A 24,021-nucleotide genomic window follows, 5' to 3' on the forward strand; every position below is an offset into this window, starting at 1 on the left:
GAGTCCTGGGTTCATTAAAAACAACAACACCATGTTAGTGTGAGTGTTCAGATGGCATCACCCCTGTGCTAAGGGACTGTCCTTTGGGAGTTGACAATGCCTCAGGCTTCGCCATTCTTTCCCCCCTCACACCTGCAGCCGCATGTTAACCAGCTAGCAACAACATGCTAATCCTGCGTCTCAGTTCCCACTGGAACCCGTCATTGTCTTTCAGGTCTGTTGCATCATGGGGCCCCGGCCTCTGAAGACATGTAGGTCACTTGGGGAACTTTGAGCCTGTGCCAGAGGCTGTCACTCACATACTGCTGTCATCTTACTGTCACTGAACCTGAAGGCCGGAGACTGTCTGTGGGCCTCATTCACCAGCCGAATTTGTTCTCCCATTTGCACAGTTTTCAAGAAGATGTTGGCATAAACAAATGTTTTCTTAGCTGTGATGTTTTATTCGGTAAGAACAGAATCTGTGCACACTAACCTATTCCAAGCCACCACCAGAGGCGGTATCGTGCGGCCAATGCCAGTGAAATGGCATTAGGTTCCCTAACTAACCACGTGGTGTAACCCCCATATTGTGGTTGGTGTTAGGCATGGAGGGGCAGCAGCGCCCTGTGGTAGCGTCAGCGTTAGCTTAGCTTCTTTTCATGTTTTATAAGATCGTAAAGATGCCAGATGGCAAAGGACAAATAACAAGTGTGCGTGCACACTTGTTATTTTATTGTCAGATCCATAATGTAGGCTGTTTAACAAAAAAATATTATTTTTAATTACTGAATTAAATTAAATGAAATAAAGCCAGATTTTCACGTTCTGCCAGAGGCTGTTTGTGGAGATTAAAACTGATTCTCGCGTCCGTGGCTTAGCTTGGGGAGCAGTCTTAGGCACATTTGAGTGCTGATATGTTTACGCAACATAACTTTCTCTTCGGTTTTCTTCAATTCTACAAGTGTATAGATGTTTGGGCTGTCTTTCTCTTGGGAATTCACTAGGGCCAGCAGTGGGTCAGGGTAGAGTGGGCAGATGGGAACTGCAAGGTTCCCAGTTCGATCCTGGGCTCCCCCAGAGTTAATGTCGAAGTGTCCTTGAGCAAGACTCTGAACCCCTAATTGCTCCCGGTGTGCAGGTTGGTACCTTGCATGGTTCCCTCCGCCACCACTGTGTAAATGGGTGAATGTAATGCACAAAAAAGCGCTATATAAATGCGACATTTACCACTTAAGGAGAAATGTAAGTGGAACATGTTGGGGCCATGTCGGGGTCCCCTGGGGGCCACACCATGTCGGGGTACCCCGGGGGTCCTCCGAGGCCACAGCCAAACCGGTGCTACATGTCACAAATGCTGGATACATGCGGGGTGCTACAGTATATGACTCTCTTGGTCTCTTGGAAAGTGACATCATCATACAATGGAAAAACTAAGGTCTTGTCCATATCTGCCCGTTTCATATGATAGTGTATTATTGTTTGCACCACAGAACCTTTCTCACTGGACTAATTTCAGGCACACCAATCATAGCGGTGCACACAATGGGAGAAGAAGCCGATCAGACCTCTCGGTGATTATTTGTACGTCTCTAAATGTTTTGATTAATTGAACATGGTGGACCCTCTTGTAAACAAGTGTAATGCTTAATTGGGTCGTCCACTCACAGTTACAGTCTTTGTATTGAGTTTGTGCTTGAAATGTAGGGGAGAGCCGCCAAGGATGTAACATTTTGCACGTTTAATTTTTTTACTCAGAGATCCGTTTATCTACACATGCAATATTTTCAGGCAACGGACCTACACATGTCTGCTACCATAAACCACTTGAAGTTATTTTTTTTATAAAACAGGTCGGGAGTTATTAAACCGAACGCGGACGCTGTTCCAGTGTTACAATTGCTGCGCATGTCGGATTAATTGTAACGGCATGCATGATAAATGTAACAACGCTAAAAAACATCATTAAACATATCGTTTTCAGCTTAAAGCAATTATATTTCATTAAAGCAACTCCTTAGCATTGTTTTCATACCATGGATGTGATAAGAAAATGTATCAAAAATAAGGGAAATATTAAATAGTATCGGGTGTACCAGTTTGGGCTTTTTTCTTTTTTTGGTCAGTTCAGTGGGGAAATACATTGATTAAACAAACGTTTGATTTATTGAGTTGTACAATGTTATACAACCCTACAATAATTTTTGAATACACTACACAATACAATACAATTTTAGAACATATACTATTGGCCAATATGTCAACTGTGTAAATATGACCTATAATGGTATTCAATGGGGGGTCATACCTACGGTCCCTTGAATGGAGCCGGCGTGTGTTACAATTGATCCACTTTTGCAAGTTGTTCTTTGCCGTTGCTTACAGACCAGAATGAACGTGCATTCCGTCTAAACACGATGCAAACTAATGAAGAACATAAGCATGAAGACATCCATGTGGATTTTTATTCACCAACATCAAAGAAAAAAATTGTAGCACACATATACTCCAGGTGCTTTCCCTAGTGGGTCTGATCAAGGGTAGCTACTGGGACGTGAGTCGGGACTTGATCACCCCGGCTGGGTCACCCGAGTGAGGGGTATGATGTTTGCTAGACCCGAAACCCACGGTGACCATGGGAGACATCACTGAGGATATTAGTTTAGAAGTATTATTTATGGAATATTTGACACACCGGATGGTTTGTCAAAAGTTGGGTTTAGTGGTAGTTAGTAGTTAGTAGTTTAGTTGGGTTTAGTGGTCTGCATGGGGTAAGGCAATGTATACTGTAATAGTCTAGTAGCCAGAATGTGAACCCGGACATGTTGAGTACACCAACGTTTTATGTTAGAAATGTTTACTACAGCACATTTGGGCCACACAAGTGGCTATGGCAGTTTTAGCCCAATGAGTGTTTGTTTTTCTTTTGCAAATTAGCATCCGGCAGTTTCTACATGCTGGGAACCCATACTAAACATTTCTAACATAAAACCTTGGTGTACTCAACATGTCCGGGTTCACAATGGGGCTCTATGGGCTGGCTACTAGACTATAATGTTATCACACTAGTTTATTTTAATGAATGAAAATGCTATTATTTGCATTTAGGCCCTGCCCTAGTATACTAGTCTAATTCATTTGTGGAATTCAGACGTGGCATGGGCAAAAACGATGATTAGGCCTATACAGTAGGCCTACTACAAATAGGCTCATGATGAAATGCTGCTGTATTATATTATTTACACTTGATTTGTTTAATTTCAGTAAGGGCAAGTCATGAGTGGATACAATACATGTTTTTATTAAATAGAAAACTAGCAATATATTTATTCTATTATAGTTTGGCGACGAATTGGAACTGTTTTTCGGATACTCTGATAAAGTGCATCTCCCAACCATAGGGACTCTCTCTCTCTCTCTCTCTCTCTCTCTCGTACATAAACAGCAGATCCAAAACAACAGGTGGTATAGCTGGGGTGGTGGAGGGTTTGAGAAAGACAGCAGTGGTTAGAGCAGCAGCAAAAGCAAGCAGGGGGTGTGTAACCTCCAGATTAAATAGGGTGGTCTGAGAATGAATTGGGTGTGTGGTTTGATGAGTGGATGTGAACGTGGATCTGAGAACTGATATTCCTGATGGAACTTGTTCTGCGACTGTCTGGTGCCAAGCGTAACGCTCATGAGTTAAAATAAATGGGTTTATACTTGGATACAGGGTGGTATTGTATGTCGAACATCGCCAATCTACAATTTGTTTTTCTACATATTGGTGGCAGCTCGACCCATAATGGACTTCTTAGTGTTTCTTTCAGGTTTCAAAATAATGATGTAACACTTTGGTCCAAACAGCGCCACCAAAATGCCAAAACTAGATGCTAGAATAGCAAATACCTCCACTACATCTGCATATTTGCCTGGAGAGCTGATATATGCTGGGATGAAGGCTATCCACACGGCACAGAAGATCAACATGCTGAAGGTGATCAACTTGGCTTCATTGAAGTTATCCGGAAGATTCCTTGCCATGAACGCTAGGAGGAAGCTGAGGAGTGCCAGTAAACCAATATAACCTAGTAACACTGCAAAACCAACTGTTGATCCCACCGCACACTCATAGACTATCTTATCACTGTGGTATTGTGTGTTTTTATGAGGAGTTGGTGAGGCAGACACAAGCCAGGCTATGCAGATTATTGCCTGGATGAAAGTAAGAGCCAGAACTGTTCCTCTCTGCTGCATGGCACCAAACCACCTCATAATGTCTGCACCCCCAGGCTTGGAGGCCTTGAACACAGCCAACACCACCATAGTCTTTACCAGGATACACGAGACACACAGCACAAAGCTGATCCCAAATGCTGCATGCCTCAGCTGACAAGTCCAGAGCCTGGGACGGCCAATAAACAGGAGTGAACACAGGAAACACAGTTTGAGTGACAACAAGAGAAGGAAGCTGAGTTCTGAGTTGTTGGCGCGCACCATGGGTGTGCTTCGATGATAGACGAAGATTCCTTGGACAATGGCACAGATAATTGTGCCTAGCAATGAGATGGTTGTCAAGGAGATACCCAGGGGCTCGTGGTAGGAGAGGAACTCCATGCTCTTAGGGACACAGTGGTCACGTTGGGGACTGGACCAGAAGTCGTCTGGACAACTGGTGCATTCTGTAGAGTCTAAGAAAACAAAGAAAACCAAAGTGACAAGGACATCATAATCCTAAAGATGTTCTTAGCTACATAATATGAACCTACCAGTCTCATTGCTGATCTCTCCTTCAGAACAAGTGATGCAGTCAAAGCAGCAGACAGGTTCTCCTTTCCTTCTGGCCACACGGGTTCCAGGGGAACAGCTCTCACTGCACACTGACCGAGGAGGCTACAGAGGAAAGTAACAATGATCAGTTTCAGTCTAAACTGAATTACATTTACATCATGGAATTAGATATTTTGGAAAGCGAAATTGACCTTTGTGGATTCAAAGCTCCATACGATTCTGTCTTCATCAAGGATGAGTTGTTCACCTGCGGAGGCGGATTTCTTGAACACACCTACATTGTGAAACTCTGTGCTTCCATCAGGGAGCCATGCCCAGTTCATGACATCACATATTGGTAGGGCATTGCCATTCTCATCAAATGATACTTGATCACCAAATGACGTGGTGAAGTTGATCTTTTCCAGGTAATACACAAGCTAGAAATAGTGATGATCAAAATCACAAAGAGCAATATATTGTATTAATCGCATCATTGCTAATGCCAATATGATACCATGTCTCGCTAGATTAGTTTTTTGTACTGTATTTGCCACTGTTGTCCTGCATTTTTGCCATGAAAATAATTGTGTTATAATAATAATAATTGTTGTTACTGTTATTGTTGCTGTTTGTTGTTTTACTAGCATTGAGACCGAAGACAAATTTCCACACGTGGACAATAAATTAAATAACTAACTAACTAAGATAATAGACCGGTGCCCTAAATGAAACCAAACTAGAAACACTAAATTGATAATATCACACCTGCCATGGCTGGACTGTCTGCAACGTGGCACAGCTGTTCCCCGTGAAAGGCCCTCTTCCTGGCACGCACTGCAACATGTCGTGCAGGGCGTGGGCCAGAGAATACACAGCCTTGTACACGTTGTACTCTAGCCTGAGATCAGACACGTCCAGCAGTGTGGTGTCGGCCGTCCCCAGGTCCTCTCGTCCAGTACACACCCTTCCACCAGCGTCCACCCACTCCGACGGAAGGGGTGCAAACTTACACCGGAACGTGTGCTCCCAAAACTGCCTCACCTGAAGAAACAAGTAGGAGACTTAACACTATAGCATGACTTAAGTGAAATGAGACACAAGTAGCATGTACTTAAATTCATATTTTCAGATGTCAAACATTTCTGAGATGATAGAATGGTGATGGATGATGATGGTCATGGAAGGGGAACCTTCTGAAAGATAATGAACTTCTAAATAAATAAAAAACGGTCAAAATGACCTCTCAGACATGCTACCACGTGTCACCACTTTTCAACCTATCTTCATATAATTGGTCATAACTAATGTGCATGATAAAATATCACAATTTTTTTCCTACTTGTGTCTCATAGGCTGTTCAGAAATGCGTCCACCAGTGACATCATCGTTAGGCAGATTTCTTTTTAAACAAGATTCTTTTTTCAAGATATTTAAATTTGTATTATCGTGATTCGTGAGAACGATGGCTTCCATTTTCGCATTGCAACTTTTCAGGAAAATAAAGCCTGCAGTTTCTAATAACTTGGATTCCCCATCGATGATGTCACTGGTGGACAGGTTTTTTTTTTTTTTTTTAGTAGAAAGAACATTAGTGAGGACCCATTCAATGAAGATACAGTATGTTGAAAAGTGATGAAGCGTTATTCATAGTCTGGTTTATCGGTGGTGAGGTGACCACCGCAACTATAGCATGACGTCACTGAGCCGCGGTGAAGAGCAAACCACCGCCACCGCCCCAGCCCTTCTCTCTGTTTTTACTCACCACCGCTCCACGTTATTACAGCTCACCACCATTTATTTTTTTCCATGATTTTGTAACCCATTTTTCACCCCTGTGTCAATCATCTAATGTGATCCTGTGCTCTACACACCCTCCACCAACCTAGTCCCCATATATGGGGGACAAGGGGAGAGCAACGGACTTGAACTCATGCTTCCTTCATGCCTGAGTGTCCAAGTTGCTCCTTTACACCTGACAGGGGGGAGTTTCCCTGGTTGGACGTAGCGCGTGGAAGGAACACGTTATTCCAACCAGTTCCTTTCCTCTCCATCAGGCGCCCCGGCTGGCCAGGGGGAGGCAGTTTAGTGACCAGGATTACTGCATGTTTTTTGTGAGGGTACCTACCCTAGGGGACACAGGGAGTACATGCAAACTCCACACAGAAAGGCCCTTTCGCCAACCCCCGCCTTCGGGTATGGGCACTGATGGAGGAGGAAACACGCCGCCAGCACCCACAGCGTCCCGAGCGGGAATCGAACCCAGGACCTTCTAGCTGTGAGGAGACAGCACTACCAACTGTGCCACCGTGCCCCTCACCACCATTTATTTTGGGCATGGGCGTAAACAACACGTTGAAAGGTACAGTAAACGTATAGGTCTAACTGGTAAATGGTGCATTTATATAGCTCCTTTATCCAAGGCACTTTACAGAGATTGTGCATTACATTCACCCATTCACCCACACATTCATACACCGATGGCAGAGGAAACCATGCAAGGCGCCACCAACCAGCACATCAGGAGCAATTAGGGGTTCAGTGTCTTGCTTAAGGACACTTCGACAGTAACTCTGGGGGAGCCCGGGTTCGAACTGGCAACCTTACGGTTACCACCCAGCCACTCTACCCCCAGGGCCACCGCCGCGATAATGATCTACAGTGAATGTGCATTATTTATTTATTCTTACATTTTGGAGAAAACAATCGTAACATTGAGGCCCGGTGCCCATATGACGTTCTAGGACGTCCCCACTCGACCTGCTGTGTATATCCGAACCAAAACACACACACACACACACACACACACAAAAAGACTCACCAGTGAATTTCCGTGACTGTCATTTCCGGGACGTAACTTGGACAGGAAGTCCCTGAGACCCGGAATCTCTCCCTGGCGGACGGCGACGCCCAGCGTGCCCCTGAGGTACGGCATGAAGTGAGGAGTCTGCAGGTTGGGGTCGTTGGCCCAGCCCGCGTCGGCTATCCACTGCAGACCCGTCACGCGCTGCCTCACCACCTGTTGGACCAGGGACGTGCAGAGAGTGTTAGAGTAGAGGGGCAGGGGCTGAAACCCCATATGAAGAGGGCACTTTTGGACAAAATAATTGCGAAAATAGCAGATCTACAAGCTCTCTAACAGCTATTTTCGGGGACGCAACCTAGAAGATGTATGTGGTGTAACGACATGTTTTTTTTTTTTTTTTTTTGCGGCTTTAGCCTTTATTTCATATTTTTGCAACCACTCCAAGGAACAGCAATGTCTGTGTTCACCTATGTGCCTATGTGTTGGTTAATTAGCACATGAGCACCAGTATGACTATAAGTAACTATAATAAAGGGCAGGGGCTCAAGCCCTCTTTTTTGTCTAATCAATTATTCAATCAATCAATTAAGCAAGCAAGCAAGCAAGCAAGCAAGCAAGCAACAAAACAGTTTAAGGACATGTCACACCAATGCAACTCCTTGCAACTGCCATTGGGGACAACGGTTTCATGTAACAGTTAGGTTGCAAGGTTTTGCATGGAGAATCATTGGTGATTGGTGATGATAACGTGGATCGTATATATATATATATATATATATATATATATATATATATATATATATATATATATATTCATGGAGAATCATTGGTTGCAGTGATGTGGGCCTAACGTGGATCGTATGTGACCAGATTTGACTGAGAGACTGCCATCGCGCAAATTCCAGCTTTTCACCAAAGGAGAAAAACTTTTTTTTTTTTTTAGTTAATAGCACAGGCAGACTCTTCACATACTAGAGCATGTCTGAAATAAGTGTCAGAGCTGAGATCGACATATAAATATGAAATAAATGCTTAAAGGTTTTATGACATTCATTTTCATTTATTTTTGTTTTTGTTTTTTGTTTTAGGTTTTATGACCTCAATTACACCCAAAAAACCTGAACTTTGAACATTCAGTGGATTTTCTGTGGTCTGAAGTTTTCTTTGGGGTTTGGAAGCCTTTTGAGCTACAATGAAAACAGGCAACACAGTGAAAACAGTGACATCTGCTGGCAAATCCCATTGACATATATGGGATTTGCAGGCTCTTACATCACAAACTGCCAGCAAATCAGAGCACCTGTTTGAGCCAGAAAACCCCAGATCACAGAAAATCTACTGAATGTTAAAAGTTCATGTTTTTTGGGTGCAATTGAGACTAGAAACAAAATTTCAAGAAATTTTACTGGGTGCCTGAAGCTCGCCAAGTCTGTGCAGCATTTGAGCCACGGACCACCATTTGATGACATTTAGCCTCTCAGAAGGGTCCATATGGTTACATGTGAGCCAGGTCTCCCCATTGACTTTCAATTTATTTATTGCGCATTACGTTGCCACCAACATTCTAATGCTAACATGCTAACATGCTAATGCTAACATGCTAATGCTATCATGCTAACATGCTAATGCTAACATGCTAATGCTAACATGCTAATGCTATCATGCTAACATGCTAATGCTAACATGCTAATGCTATCATGCTAACATGCTAATGCTAACATGCTAATGCTAACATGATATCATGCTAACGCTAACATGCTAATGCTAACATGCTAATGTTAACATGCTAATGCTAACATGCTAATGCTATCATGCTAACATGCTAATGCTATCATGCTAACATGCTAATGCTAACATGCTAATGCTATCATGCTAACATGCTAATGCTAACATGATATCATGCTAACGCTAACATGCTAATGCTATCATGCTAATGCTATCATGCTAACATGCTAATGCTAACATGCTAACATGCTAATGCTAACATGATATCATGCTAACGCTAACATGCTAATGCTATCATGCTAACATGCTAATGCTAACATGCTAATGCTATCATGCTAACATGCTAATGCTAACATGCTAACATGCTAATGCTAACATGCTAATGCTAACATGCTAATGATATCATGCTAACATGCTAATGCTAAGATGTCTGAGCTGTAAGGGTCCATTTGGTTTCGTTCAGGGGGGCGGCCCGGTTCCGGCGAGCCGCCCTGCTTCTGAAACGGTCGAGAAATGACAGTTACGTGTTTCCCCGATTTTCTCCATTGACTTTCAATGTGTGTGTGTGCGAGTGGTGGTCAACTTGGTCTAAGTGCATGGAGCAAGTTTCAAGACTGTAGCATGTTGCAAACAAAAGTTATAGCTGTGTAAAGGCCAGCCAATAGGAATACAGAGGGGCGGAGCTTAAGCAATTAAGCCATTACAGCTTGTTCCTCTTGATGGTCTACGTCCATGTACCAAAATTTGAGGCTGTAGCATGTTGTAAGCAATAGTTGGAGCTGTGTAAAGGCCAGCCAATAGGAAGACAGGGTTTGTGTGTGTGCGTGCGCGTGCGTGTGCGTGTGTGTGTGCGCTCAGGGGGGCAACCCGGTTCTGGCGAGCCACCCCGCGTCTGAAACGGTCGAGAAATGACAGAGTTACGTGTTTCCCCGATTTTCTCCATTGACTTTCAATGTGTGTGTGTGCGTGCACATGTGTGCATGTGCGTGCATGTGCGTTCGTGTGTGCGCGTGTTTGAGAGGTGGTCAACTTGACCTTGAATCATTAACAAAGTATCAATTTCACCTGGGCTAGGGCTAGTCTATGCAAATGCAAACACTATTGAAAGTTAAAACCACACTGATTCAGTGAGAGAACGTATGTCCGAACAAATTGCTCTATCGCAAAAAGTAAACGTCAAATGCGATTTTTGTTTTCGCCGTGAGTGACCCGAGACATTGAGGTACGCCGTGTGCGATCGTGGTATTGGTACGATAAAAAACGTGGTTATGAGAGCGAGTTAAGAAATTGTGTTTGTGATGAAAAAAACTGCTGACTCATTCAAGCAGTTAACATGAAGTTCTATGACACATTATGATGGTACACCTGTCGCTTTCAGGGCTGTAGTTCACGTACCGTATGAATCTGGGCTGTGGTTGTGACATTGGGTGAAAGAGGACGAGTGTGGCTACAAAATTACCGAAACCCATGCGTGTAAAGTGAATATTTTGGCCGTGAGGACGATTTGTTCGGAGAATTTCGCTACAGTTTTCACATTGGCTTCTCCCTCTGACCCGCTCTCTCTCTGGCCGTGCGACACTGAGAGTCGAGATTTTTGCTCAGACCACACACACTTTGAACTGAGATAGCGGGCAAACCGTGCAACGCATTCAAATTCCGTCTGAACCACAACAAAGTCGATGGCCTCGTGTGCTGTTTGAGGTTTAAATTGTGTTTCTACGTAACAGTATGCCAGAGCAATGTGGCTCCAAAGTAACGTGTCGTTTTCTGTTTTTACCCGCGTTTCCCCATTGACTTTGCATGGGGCATTTTTCGCGTCGTTTATTGCGAATTACGTCGGCACGGTAACCCGAAACGGAAAGAAAAGCACAAGCACACCATTCCCGGCCGAGCCGCACGTTTCGATGTATATATTGTGGGGCTTTGGTAAACCGTGCGGCCGGCCGTAGACGTCAAAGTTTCGTGTCTTGATTACGATTAAGTATGTGTTGCGGATTTCAACCTGTGTTTCTGCCATTGCATGGCTGTAGTTCACGTACCGTATGAATCTGGGCTGTGGTTGTGACATTGGGTGAAAGAGGACGAGTGTGGCTACAAAATTACCGAAACCCATGCGTGTAAAGTGAATATTTTGGCCGTGAGGACGATTTGTTCGGAGAATTTCGCTACAGTTTTCACATTGGCTTCTCCCTCTGACCCGCTCTCTCTCTGGCCGTGCGACACTGAGAGTCGAGATTTTTGCTCAGACCACACACACTTTGAACTGAGATAGCGGGCAAACCGTGCAACGCATTCAAATTCCGTCTGAACCACAACAAAGTCGATGGCCTCGTGTGCTGTTTGAGGTTTAAATTGTGTTTCTACGTAACAGTATGCCAGAGCAATGTGGCTCCAAAGTAACGTGTCGTTTTCTGTTTTTACCCGCGTTTCCCCATTGACTTTGCATGGGGCATTTTTCGCGTCGTTTATTGCGAATTACGTCGGCACGGTAACCCGAAACGGAAAGAAAAGCACAAGCACACCATTCCCGGCCGAGCCGCACGTTTCGATGTATATATTGTGGGGCTTTGGTAAACCGTGCGGCCGGCCGTAGACGTCAAAGTTTCGTGTCTTGATTACGATTAAGTATGTGTTGCGGATTTCAACCTGTGTTTCTGCCATTGCATGGCAGGCACCCAGAATTAGAAAACCTAAAAAAAATAAGAACAATTCCAAAACCTTTTTTTTAATGTCACAATCCCTTTAAACATGTAGCTAGGTGTAATGTTAGAGTCCACAGAAGTGAACCTTTCAAGCCTGTTTTCTCAACTCGCTATTTTCTGCAAGACATTAATTACTCTATAAGCCATATCTCCAAAACTGAACATTAAACCAATATGTCAATTTGAAGCTATGATTCCCTGCTTTCATGTGACATGGAAAAACAAAACAAAAAAAAATCCAATGGCAGTCCTTCAGTCAAATTCAGTCACATATATTCATGGAGAATCATTGGGTGCAGTGATGTGGGCCTAACGTGGATCGTATATATAATATATTCGTGACCCCAAACCTCCTCCATGAGTTTAACCATGCGGATGCCATATACGTAGACAATGACCACGCGAGCCGTGGAGGTCTTCATGACGGAGACGATCCTGTTCAGTTGGGCCGGGTCGCTGTCCCAGGGCAGAGCCTCCAGGTAGGCCAGGCAGCCCAGACCCGGCCGGGCCCGCAGCTCCGACTGGAAGATGCGCGCCGCGTTGCGACCGTAGGCGTCGTCGCTGATCAGCAATCCCGCCCAGGTCCACTGGAACCGCCTCATGATCTGGAGCATAGCTTCCACCTTGATAGAGAATAGGCGTTTCACGCATGTGTGGCCGGGGGTGGCGCAAACGTCGGTAAGAAGCACTAACAGTACGACATGCAACAGTCCGACAATATGCGTGGCCGGTTAAGACTCACCCGTGGGGCCCGACATGCGTGGCCAGTTAAAGGACCACGTCACCAAGTTTGAACCACATTTCTTCTTATATTTGGTCTGTGTCTCGTAGGAGGGCTGGGGGCAGTTCCGAAACCCGACCACCAGTGACATCATCGTTAGGCAGAATTGTTTTTAAAACAAGATATAAAGAATACAGTATATATTTAGATTTGTATTATCGTGAGAACGATGGCTTCCATTATTGCATTTTTAGCCGTTTCTATTTATAGCTTGGACTCCCCCCATGATGTCACTACGGTGGACAGATTAGAATGTTTTTATCATGAACATTAAGGACCTATAAATAGGTTGAATAGTGGTGAAGTGGTCCTTTAAGACTCACCTTTGGCTCCAGACATGCGTGGCCGGTTAAGACACATACATGGCCAGGTTAAGACTCCCCCTTGGCTTCCGCGTGCGGTTAGGGTTTTAGGTTAGGGTTTGGGCGTATAGGCCGTAGCATAGGGTTATCGGACTAATGCCTGTCGGACTGTTAGTGCGTCTGACCAAACACATGCGGTATGTGGTATAGATCAATGAATATCCCAAGAAAAGGTCTACAGCGATTATTGCTATATTTTAATGCGGCCTTCAGCTCCGGCACGAATACACACAAGTACACAGGAGGTGATATATAGTATCAATTACACACAATATAGAAAGGAACGATTTTGTCAAGTATGTGGAACATGAACTATACTAGATATACCAACAACACGTCTATTGTCAGTGGTTGTTCACCTGGAATGCATTACTGGGGATCGTTCTGAAGAAAGAAGGGAAGTGGTTCCGGTCGCTCAGACACGAGCACAAGGCATAGTAACTGACCTGTTAAAGGCACAAAACATCTGTTCTGTAATGGCGTATAGATGTGCCGTCTGAGAACTTGAATCACCTGTCCTGCCGTTGGCAGCTCAGTAGACTGTCAGGGCATTGTCAGAAACAGAACAGCTCAGTAGACTGTCAGGGCATTGTCAGAAACAGAACAGCTCAGTAGACTGTCAGGGCATTGTCAGAAACAGAACAGCTCAGTAGATTGTCAGTGCATTGTCAGAAACAGAATAGTTCAGTAGATTGTCAGGGCATTGTCAGAAACAGAACAGTTCAGTAGATTGTCAGTGCATTGTCAGAAACAGAACAGTTCAGTAGATTGTCAGGGCATTGTCAGAAACAGAACAGCTCAGTAGATTGTCAGTGCATTGTCAGAAACAGAACAGCTCAGTAGATTGTCAGGGCATTGTCAGAAACAGAACAGCTCAGTAGACTGTCAGTGCATTGTCAGAAACAGAACAGTTCAGTAGATTGTCAGTGCATTGTCAGAAACAGAACAGTTCAGTAGATTGTCAGGGCATTGTCAGAAATGGAACAGCTCAGTAGATTGTCAGGGCATTGTCAGAAACAGAACAGTTCAGTAGATTGTCAGGGCATTGTCAGAAACAGAACAGCTCAGTAGATTGTCAGTGCATTGTCAGAAACAGAACAGCTCAGTAGATTGTCAGGGCATTGTCAGAAACAGAACAGCTCAGTAGACTGTCAGTGCATTGTCAGAAACAGAACAGTTCAGTAGATTGTCAGTGCATTGTCAGAAACAGAACAGTTCAGTAGATTGTCAGGGCATTGTCAGAAATGGAACAGCTCAGTAGATTGTCAGGGCATTGTCAGAAACAGAACAGTTCAGTAGATTGTCAGTGCATTGTCAGAAACGGAACAGTTCAGTAGATTGGCAGGGCATTGTCAGAAACAGAACAGTTCAGTAGATTGTCAGGGCATTGTCAGAAACGGAACAGTTCAGTAGATTGTCAGGGCATTGTCAGAAACAGAACAGTTCAGTAGACTGTCAGTGCATTGTCAGAAACGGAACAGTTCAGTAGATTGTCAGGGCATTGTCAGAAACAGAACAGCTCAGTAGATTGTCAGTGCATTGTCAGAAACAGAACAGCTCAGTAGATTGTCAGGGCATTGTCAGAAACAGAACAGCTCAGTAGACTGTCAGTGCATTGTCAGAAACAGAACAGTTCAGTAGATTGTCAGTGCATTGTCAGAAACAGAACAGTTCAGTAGATTGTCAGGGCATTGTCAGAGATGGAACAGCTCAGTAGATTGTCAGGGCATTGTCAGAAACAGAACAGTTCAGTAGATTGTCAGTGCATTGTCAGAAACTGAACAGTTCAGTAGATTGGCAGGGCATTGTCAGAAACAGAACAGTTCAGTAGATTGTCAGGGCATTGTCAGAAACGGAACAGTTCAGTAGATTGTCAGGGCATTGTCAGAAACAGAACAGTTCAGTAGACTGTCAGTGCATTGTCAGAAACGGAACAGTTCAGTAGATTGTCAGGGCATTGTCAGAAACAGAACAGTTCAGTAGACTGTCAGTGCATTGTCAGAAACAGAACAGTTCAGTAGATTGTCAGGGCATTGTCAGAAACAGAACAGCTCAGTAGATTGTCAGGGCATTGTCAGAAACGGAACAGTTCAGTAGATTGTCAGTGCCACTGCGTGAAAAGTGTTAATGGGCAATAAATTATGGGCACTAGATTTGCCCGTAAACCTCAAGTTTAGCAGGCATATACAGTAATATAATGATAATATGCAGGTGTGGTGGTACAATTCGCGAGTTTACCAGAGTTTGTAAGAAAGTTTAATGGGACTTTCCTGTAATATACTGCTTTTTGCGCAGTTTGCATTGTCAGAAACAGAACAGTTCAGTAGATTGTCAGTGCATTGTCAGAAACAGAACATTGTCAGTGAGAAGGGGGGCATTTCCCAAAGTGGTATATGTTAATTATATCCAGATTCCCTGAATAGATGAGAGTTCCTCTGCTGGAGTAGCAAAGCAGTAGAATCAGCACGGGTAAACAGTGAGGAAAACCTGCAGGGAAAACGTGCATTTTCAGAAAACCTTCAGGAAAAGATCTGGAAAGCTTGATGAGTTGGAATGGCACACAGTGGCGTGCACAGACATTTAGAGGGGCAGGTGCTCAAGTGAAAAAAAGGTCACCTTGTGCAGCGCATTTTGGGCCGGGAACCCATTTTGGTGCTTTAGCTATTGAAAAATAGCAGATCTACAAGCTCATAGCCACTGACATAGAAACATAGCGTTTTTTTATCAAGATTTGATCAATGTCACCATGGTCCACAAGAAAAAAAAAGGTATTTTTTCTTTTTTTAAGAGAAAATTTGCCAAAAGGGCCCTAGTGTATATCTGTGCACGCCACTGATGGCACATCTAGTATATCTTTGACAAACTTCCCCTGCAAGCAAAGCATGTGAATGCAGAGAGGACATCCTGCCCCATGCCGATTCAAATTTCACCTGTCATTTTTATTTATACTTTCCGAGCAAGTAGAACACCTTTGGCAGCCTTTGCAGTTTGGAGGCGAGTTTCAGAAACCAAATTAAGCATAGCCTAGATCAAATAGTTGGCGGTTAAACAGGGTTTAAGTGAGAAACTCACCGCAGGGGCAGTCTATACAAACCTAATTATTTAAAAAAACAAACACTAGAGACAGTGGTGGAAAGTACCGTAAGTACATTTATTTAAGTATACAATTTTGAGGCATTTGTTCTTTACTTGAGTATTTCCAATCTCCAATATTATTACTTCTGAAGGCCTATTCATAGTCTGGATTTTCGGTGGTGAGGTGACCACCGCTCCGGTGGTGAGGTGACCACCGCTCCGGTGGTGAGCTGACCACCGGAGCTGAAATAACGTTGAGCGGTGGTGAGTAAAAACAGAGAGAAGGGCTGGAGCGGTGGCGGTGGTTTGCTCTTCATCGCGGCTCGTGACGTCATGTTGTAGTTCGGTGGTCACCCCACCACCGAAAATCCAGACTATGTATGAGCCTTTACTCTTCTGCTGTTTCTTGGAAATTGTCGGTTACTACTTAATTTGTAGATTTTGATTATTATTACAAAACATATAGGCTACAGTAACCACTTCAGCCCTATACATTTTGGCCATGTGAAAATAGCACATCTACAATGAGCTTTAGTTTAGTTTATTTTATTTGATCATCCTTCAGTTTCAAATACAATATTTACAACAATGAATGGAAGATGTTACAAAGAAAAAACATGTAGATGATCAAAAGGAATATAGGCAGAAGCTGAAAGCTTATAAATGCCTATCCTACTTACAACAGAACATGTAATTCGTAATACTCATTACATTAAAAGCTTGTAGATCTGCTATTTTAAGAAGATTTTTATATACATTTGCCAGGGCTTTTTTTTTTCTTGTTATGTTTAATACATATACTCACCAGGGGCACTCTGTACAAACCTAATATACTAGATATGGCGATGGAGTGTGATGAGTGATCACCCACAAGCCCTAGGGCCGGAGGAGAGCCGACACTGCAGCTCTCTTCATCCAACCGAAAGCGCTCCTCTCTCCCGCTGATCAGGGACAGCGCCGAGCGGAACGCCACGCCCAGCGTGACGCAGTTATCGTAGAGGGCGTAGCCCAGGGTGACGTTGGGCAGCAGGCCGGGGTTCCCGTTGATCTCCGCGATGGCAAACGCCATGGTCTGGGCCCAGCGGAACCCTTCTACGTGGAAGCTTTAAAGGGGAATACCACTCATTTTCAACATTTTACTATGTCATTAATATACCTTATAGAGCTGTTGTGTGGGAATAATAAAAATCCCCCCCCCCCCATTCCAAAAATCATTAACATGGTGAATCACATATTGATGACATCATCACGATGTGAATTCACCATGTTAATGATTTTTTTCATATACCATCCAGTTCTAGGAAACACAGATTGGGGGGACTTTTTTATTATTCCCACACAACCGCCCTAAGGTATATTAATGATATAGTAAAATGTTGAAAATGAGTGGAATGTCCCTTTAAGACACGGCAACATGCCACCGTGTCCATGTGTGTAGGGATGGGAACTCGATTAAAAGAAAATAAATAAATAATCAAATTAATTTGATTAATTAATTCATCAAAATTAATTGCATTTTAATATCATGTCAATGTTTGACCCGAGAAGCATTTGTTTCAATTAAAACGTATTTTGTGAATCACGAGTGAATCAATGTGATTTCCCATCATCCACTGGGCCAAGCAAAGCACTCTGGCCCAATCCCAATTGCCTCCCTCAAGCCCTGAGCCCTGAACCCTCATTGACTTTAGTGACGTCAGCTGTAAGTGCTTGAGGGTGAGAGGCTGCAAGGGCTCCAAATTGTTGTGAAAGAAATGGGACAGCACTTTGAAGATGAGTCCGCCATTCATGACACTTGCATCACTTTATACAAACTGTCCTCATTCACAGCCAGTGCCTACCTACATGCTTAGCCTATTTATACATGTCTATCATGTCTATTTTAGTATTTAAGATGATCGTTTTATTATTAGTTTAATAAATACACTTTCCTGTGAGATATGAGTTGTAATATTCATATATAATAATGTGTATTATACATTTCATTTCCATATTATTTTACTTTGCTCATTAGTCATTTCTCATCATGTTTCCCTTAATATTATTATTGTTATTAAATATATAGCCTATATCCTGCACTCCGTCTCCTTTTGAGAACAGTAAGAAAGCACTATTGTGTTTGTTGACATTCTAATCGCGATACATAACTAATTTGCATACCTAAATTATTGACGTTCGGAGGATCCCCCTCATTCCACTGGTAACGCTATGAACTGTGGGTAATTTATTTGCCAAAGTCAGCCTAAAGTCAGCATCGACGCTGACTTTGGCAAAGGGCACATAAAGGGGCGGGGCTGAGCCCTCACTGACTTACCGATTTCAAATGGAACATGCCTCAAGCCCTCGCAGACTTCACATGAACGCGCAGCTAAGTCAGTGAGGGCTCATTGAGTCAGCAAGGGAGTGGATTGGGATTGGGCCTCTGATCGGCTTATTCTCCCATTGTGTGCACCGGTATGATCGGTATGCCTGGAAATTCGTCCAGTGAGAAAGGTTCCGTGGTGCAAAAACTAAGCGCGATAATCATTGTTTCCGTAAATAATTAATTGAAATGAATCAGTTAAAGTCCCAGTCCTAATGATGAAAATAAATATATTTGTGATGAACTATATTATCGTGGTGATCAAAATATGCTTCAGATTCAGAAATGTTAACAACTTGAGAATGTTCGAGCTAAACAAGCTCACAACAGCTTGTAGAGTGTGTCAAATGTTTTTGTACCGGTACACGTGCAGATAATTTAAGTGGTATACTGAATTTGCAGCTCAACAAAAGCCAATTGTATGATGAAGGACAATTTCACAATAAATTATCATCGCCACAATACGATGAATTATTATGAATGCTTAGATAAACGGTTACCGTCCCATCCCTATGCCACAGTAACCTTGCATAATCGTTGCTGTCAGGGAGGAAACATCGAACATTTTTTTTAAAGGATTTTGATCCTTTTTTTCATCATAAATCAGTGCCATTGGACATCCTTTATGTCTGTGTGTTGGTTAAAAAAAATATTGAACCGATGAAACCCTTGGGCCCTCAAACTGTCTGCTAAAGGAACTAACTCATGCAAGTATATATATGTTAAATATATATAAGCTTCCGGTTGTTTTTAGGATAGATTTAAAAATGATTTTACTTGTTTATAAAGCTCTCAATGGTCTCGCACTTTCCTACCTACATGACTGCCTGCCTAAATATGTCCCAAACCGCCCCCTAAGGTCTTCCACTGCTGGCCTGCTCACTTTGCCTAAAAAAAGGGCAACTAAAAAACACGGTGAAGCAGCTTTTTGCTTCTACGGGCCGACGACGTGGAACAAAATCCCACTGTACCTTCGACAGGCAGCCTGTAGACACTTTTAAAGCACAGCTCAAGACCTATACTTCTACACTCTTGCTTTGAATTGATCTTTGAATTGTTTTTGTTATTCATGTCCTCACTGTATTGCATTACTGCTTTTCTTTTCTTTCTTTCTCCATTGCTCTGTAAAGCACTTTGAGCTGCATTTCAGTTAAATAGAGGAAGGAAGCGCTGCCGTGGTCCTTTGTTGTGAAATGGATACAGGTGGTCGTTGGTGAGGGTTCAAACATGAAGATAAAAAAGGGGGCACTGTTCCAGTGAAGTGAAAAATAGCATTTATTTTATTTTATGGCATGGCAAAGATCATAAAAAAATGGGAGGACCAACACGTTTCGGCTACAAGCCTTCGTCAGGGTCCCATATAGTTAATTAGTTATGACGTCATCATATAGCGACCAACGTTAAATCATCATGATTGAAAACAAAAACAATCAGTGTCACTGTGTCAGTAGCCTACTGTATAATCAATGTCAGCACAATAGTGTCAGAGCAATATGTCAGTGCTGACATTAATGCTCTGACATTTATTGTTCTGACACTATTAATACAATAAAATAAAGGCGTTTTCACTTCACGGGAACAGAGTATATATATATATATATATATATATATATATATATATATATATATATATATATATATATATATATATATATATGTTTTTCTTCATTTCCTGGAAAATGCATATTTTTCATTTTCTGCATGGAAAATGAACATTTTGGAGTTTGGTGTTTTTTTCCCGACAGCAGAGACATGAATTCTTAAAAACAATATACACAAAATAATCTTATGGTACAACAACACATAATAAAAAATAAATAAAAAACAATGTCCCTGTTCTCTTGCTTGCTGTTGCATTGGCTTATACTCACTCATAGCAAACGGGGTCCTGCTGCCGGGAGGTGAAAGACAGCCCGGGGAACACGGAGGAGAGGTGCATCTCGAACAAGCCTCCCAGAATGAAGTCTCCGTCCTTGTGGATCCTGTTGAGGTTCAAGCGAGCCTGTAACTCACAGGAAGAAGAGGAGGAGGAGGAGGGAGGTGAGCAAGACATAGGAGAGAAGGAAGAGAACGATATCAAGTACAGGTACAGGTATGGAAGCGGGTGCTGTGTGTCTAGAGAAGACCACATCATGACTCTCCTCCTCCTTCTCTGTCTAACACCCCCGTTTTCTAAATCCTCCAGTTGCTAAGTTTTATAAACCTTGCTGTGACCCCCCCCCCAACCCCCGCCGCCCGTGCCAACTTCCCGTCATTACGTAATCGTTCATAACGGCCACCTGGGCAGAAAGACGTTTACAGTTTACATTACGTACCTGTAAGGAGGGCAGGGCACGACATACATTAATGGAGAAGTTTCGTATTTTCTGTCAATTACATACCCCATGAAGCCTTGAATTCATTTATTACACACCCCATGAAGCCTTTAACACTACGAAGTCTGAAAAAAAATCACTACTACTCAGTCGGCTGAAGGGTCAATGGGACCGTGTTTTTGGTGCGATTTGATTGGCCACTCTCTCCCCCACACGTCCCTCTCCAGCTGGAGAAGACATTGTTCAAGCCTGCATCCCATTTCCAACGAATTAAATCATAATATGTTTCTTAACACATGTTTTCACTCCTAAAATGTATAAAACTAATAATACATGTGAAAAATATATATTTTGCCGTTGCCCGTTAGTACTATATTGCAACATAGCCATGGAAGAGTGTCACGTTGCTGCCTTTTGTTGTTATTTTTTTCCTTCCAAAAGAGCAAGATCACTTGTCTTTTCTTGTGTGTTATCGATGTAATTAATATATGTCACCCCACGCGATGTACAGACTGCTTGACTAGGCATGTAAACATGACATAATTGTATTAATGTTTAAGTGTAATGATGTTATTGACCGGATTGTCCGTAGTCCTCCAGCCGTTAGCTTACAGTTGCTAATATTATAAGCTAACAACATTACTAAAGCCAATGTATTGCATTAAATGCGGCCTGTCCGCGGTAAATTACTTATACAAGTGAGTCGCGTTATATTTACCTAAATTACCAGCCAAAGTACATTCCAAATAAACAATTATTAGCCACGTTATGTTGTTATATCAGTTTAATTAATAAACATCGTTCATAATACGGCCGTTAGCACTGTGAATTCAACATCCGGTGAGGAGAGGATACGGTTTGTGTATGTGTTGTGTATGGAAGTCAGCGCATACAGTGGCTTACCGGATGTAAGCCTTGCACACTAAATAGAATAGAATAGAGAGAGAGAAAAAGTTTACAGATAAAGAAGGACGGACAGGCTGAACTCTTTTGACTGACAAAGAGCTGGCGATATTGAGCCTATATGCCAGAACAAATTAATCCACAGCAGCATGCCTACATAAGTTCCACGTCGCTTGCAGAAAGAACTGTTCTTTTGACTGACAAAACATTTAGCGGTTCGGGAGGTCTATCTGGTTGGAATTATTCAAACACTTTTTATTTTGTATCGCGCATCGGCAAGCGTTCTCGCTTCATGGAAAGTAAATGTCGGGTCGAGTCTAACCGAGCATGCAATAATAATAATAATAATAATAACAATGATAATAATCATTGTATTCATATTCCTATTATCTTATCAAAATAATAAACAAATTCCAAGTTAATTAACCAGCCAAACGTATATGATTTAATTCGTTGGACATGGAATGCAGCAACAACAACAACAATGCCGTCTCCAGCTGTTTGTGTGTTCTTTTTTTTTCTCCACCCCTACCACCATAACCACCATAACTCGCTCATTTTTTGCTCATTTAAAAAAAATCAAAATACCATGTAAACTATGGAATTGGGGCTTTCATTTGGTATATAAATCGGTTGTGTAGGCGCTCTCTACGAAACGATATCAAGTGAAAAGTAAATGTCGGGGAATCACCATTAACACCATTATCAAGCAGCGCAAACAAAAGACGAGAGGGGGAGAAAGGGTGACGGCGGTCGATTGGGCCGATTATAGTCAGACTGAGTAAGAGATATATGCCTAAAATCATATTTACAAAATGTTTCAAATGGAAAAAAAAACAGAGATGATTTCAACCGAATATTTAGACAAAGTCATGCAAGGGGAACTTTCTCTGGACTCCATGGGCTAAGAAAATAAACGTTGAAATTTCAAATTCGGTCAGAACGGCTGCTCAGACTTCCTAGTGTTAATTAATTTATTACACACCCAACGAAGCCTTGAATTAATTTATTACACACCCCACGAAGCCTTGAATTCATTTATTACACACCCCACGAAGCCTTGAATTAATTTATTCAGGAATTTGACAAAATCTAAAGAAATCTCCATGAATTCAAGGCTTGGTGGGGTGAACTATAGTCCTTCCATATCAAAATAATCCTGTGCACTGCATGCCATGTAATGTAGTATTATCTCACCAGAGCTATACTTTGACAACTATTCTTCAATTATTGTATAATATGAAAGCGCTGAAGCAGCAGGGTCTGCATGGTGGTCATCTGGGGACTGCCCATTAGTCCTGCATGCCGTTAGACGACTACGTGGCCGGTTATGGTTATGGTTTGCGATAAGGTTAGTTCAATAAAGGAGAGATCATACCAATATGATATAACAATGTTTATTAGAAAGGAATCTTTTGGCAGCATTGCAGCCGGGCAAAATAACAAAATGTTTATTGCAAAAGATTGTTTTGGCGATTAGACTCCATGAGCATTTTAGCAGGCATAAAATTGATAGGGAGAGAAGCCCCCATGGAGTCTATAGACGCTGATGGTGGTAGAGCAGTTGCAAGGCCCACTTCCCCTTCGGCTCCAGGCTTTTAGCAAGGTGGAGCTGGGGATGGAGGTGGGTTGGTCGCTGGCTGAAAGGAGAATGACAGGTTAGAGACGCTGGTTGGCTGCTGCGAAAAGTGCTCGCGCTTGGTTTTGTAAATGAACAAGCTTTGACAGCGTGGGAACGGAAATGACGTAGACTATTATGGAATGGTTAGGATCTTCCTTATTGAACCTACGCTAAAAGCTACATTAATGGGCCGGTCTAAAACAATGACACGTTACTAGGGTTGTCCCGATCGGATTGGGTGATCGGAAATAGGCCGGTGACGTTACCGGTGAATTTGGGGCGAGCAGGCTATAAAACATCCATTATACTATATGCTACACCCATGCTTTTCTTTTATTCTCCATTATTCTGTAAAGCACTTTGAGCTGCATTTCATGTCATGAAAGGTGCTATACAAATAAAGTTTTATTATTATTATTATTATTATTATTATTATTATATAGTTCACCCTGCAGCAACAGCATTATACATTCCAGATACCAATGTACAGCAATGACACCACTGTGTGGGCCTATAGGCCTACTTTATAGGCAAATGCTCCGCAACAACATGTCCCTATATTATATCCATATCATGATATTAGACTGGATATTGTCTGTGATTTTGTATTATTGTACTATTGTATTATTGTGCTATTGCGA

At 42.6% G+C, this 24,021-nt stretch overlaps 2 protein-coding genes across 2 annotated transcripts in view; one reads left to right on the forward strand and one right to left on the reverse strand.

The window, feature by feature from the left end:
• Window positions 1-24,021, forward strand: part of LOC310857050 (protein phosphatase 1 regulatory subunit 12A) — a 336,915-nt gene that overhangs the window by 136,923 nt on the left and 175,971 nt on the right. The gene's annotated exons all lie outside the window — the stretch shown is intronic.
• The window catches only part of LOC310857231 (extracellular calcium-sensing receptor-like), a gene marked incomplete at its 3' end in the record, with an annotated part of 111,461 nt that continues 91,175 nt past the window's right edge, over window positions 3,736-24,021 (reverse strand). The window contains exons 2-9 of the mRNA XM_083762843.1: window positions 16,985-17,282; window positions 13,464-13,550; window positions 12,312-12,584; window positions 7,550-7,747; window positions 5,497-5,772; window positions 4,941-5,168; window positions 4,728-4,851; window positions 3,736-4,649 (exon numbers count right to left, since the gene is read on the reverse strand). Coding sequence (XP_083618969.1) covers window positions 3,736-4,649; window positions 4,728-4,851; window positions 4,941-5,168; window positions 5,497-5,772; window positions 7,550-7,747; window positions 12,312-12,584; window positions 13,464-13,550; window positions 16,985-17,282 — 2,398 coding nt within the window. The remainder of the gene's footprint in view (window positions 4,650-4,727; window positions 4,852-4,940; window positions 5,169-5,496; window positions 5,773-7,549; window positions 7,748-12,311; window positions 12,585-13,463; window positions 13,551-16,984; window positions 17,283-24,021) is intronic.

Source organism: Protomyctophum parallelum (assembly GCF_964188405.1).
Source record: "Protomyctophum parallelum genome assembly, chromosome: 4".
Taxonomy (NCBI): domain Eukaryota; kingdom Metazoa; phylum Chordata; class Actinopteri; order Myctophiformes; family Myctophidae; genus Protomyctophum; species Protomyctophum parallelum.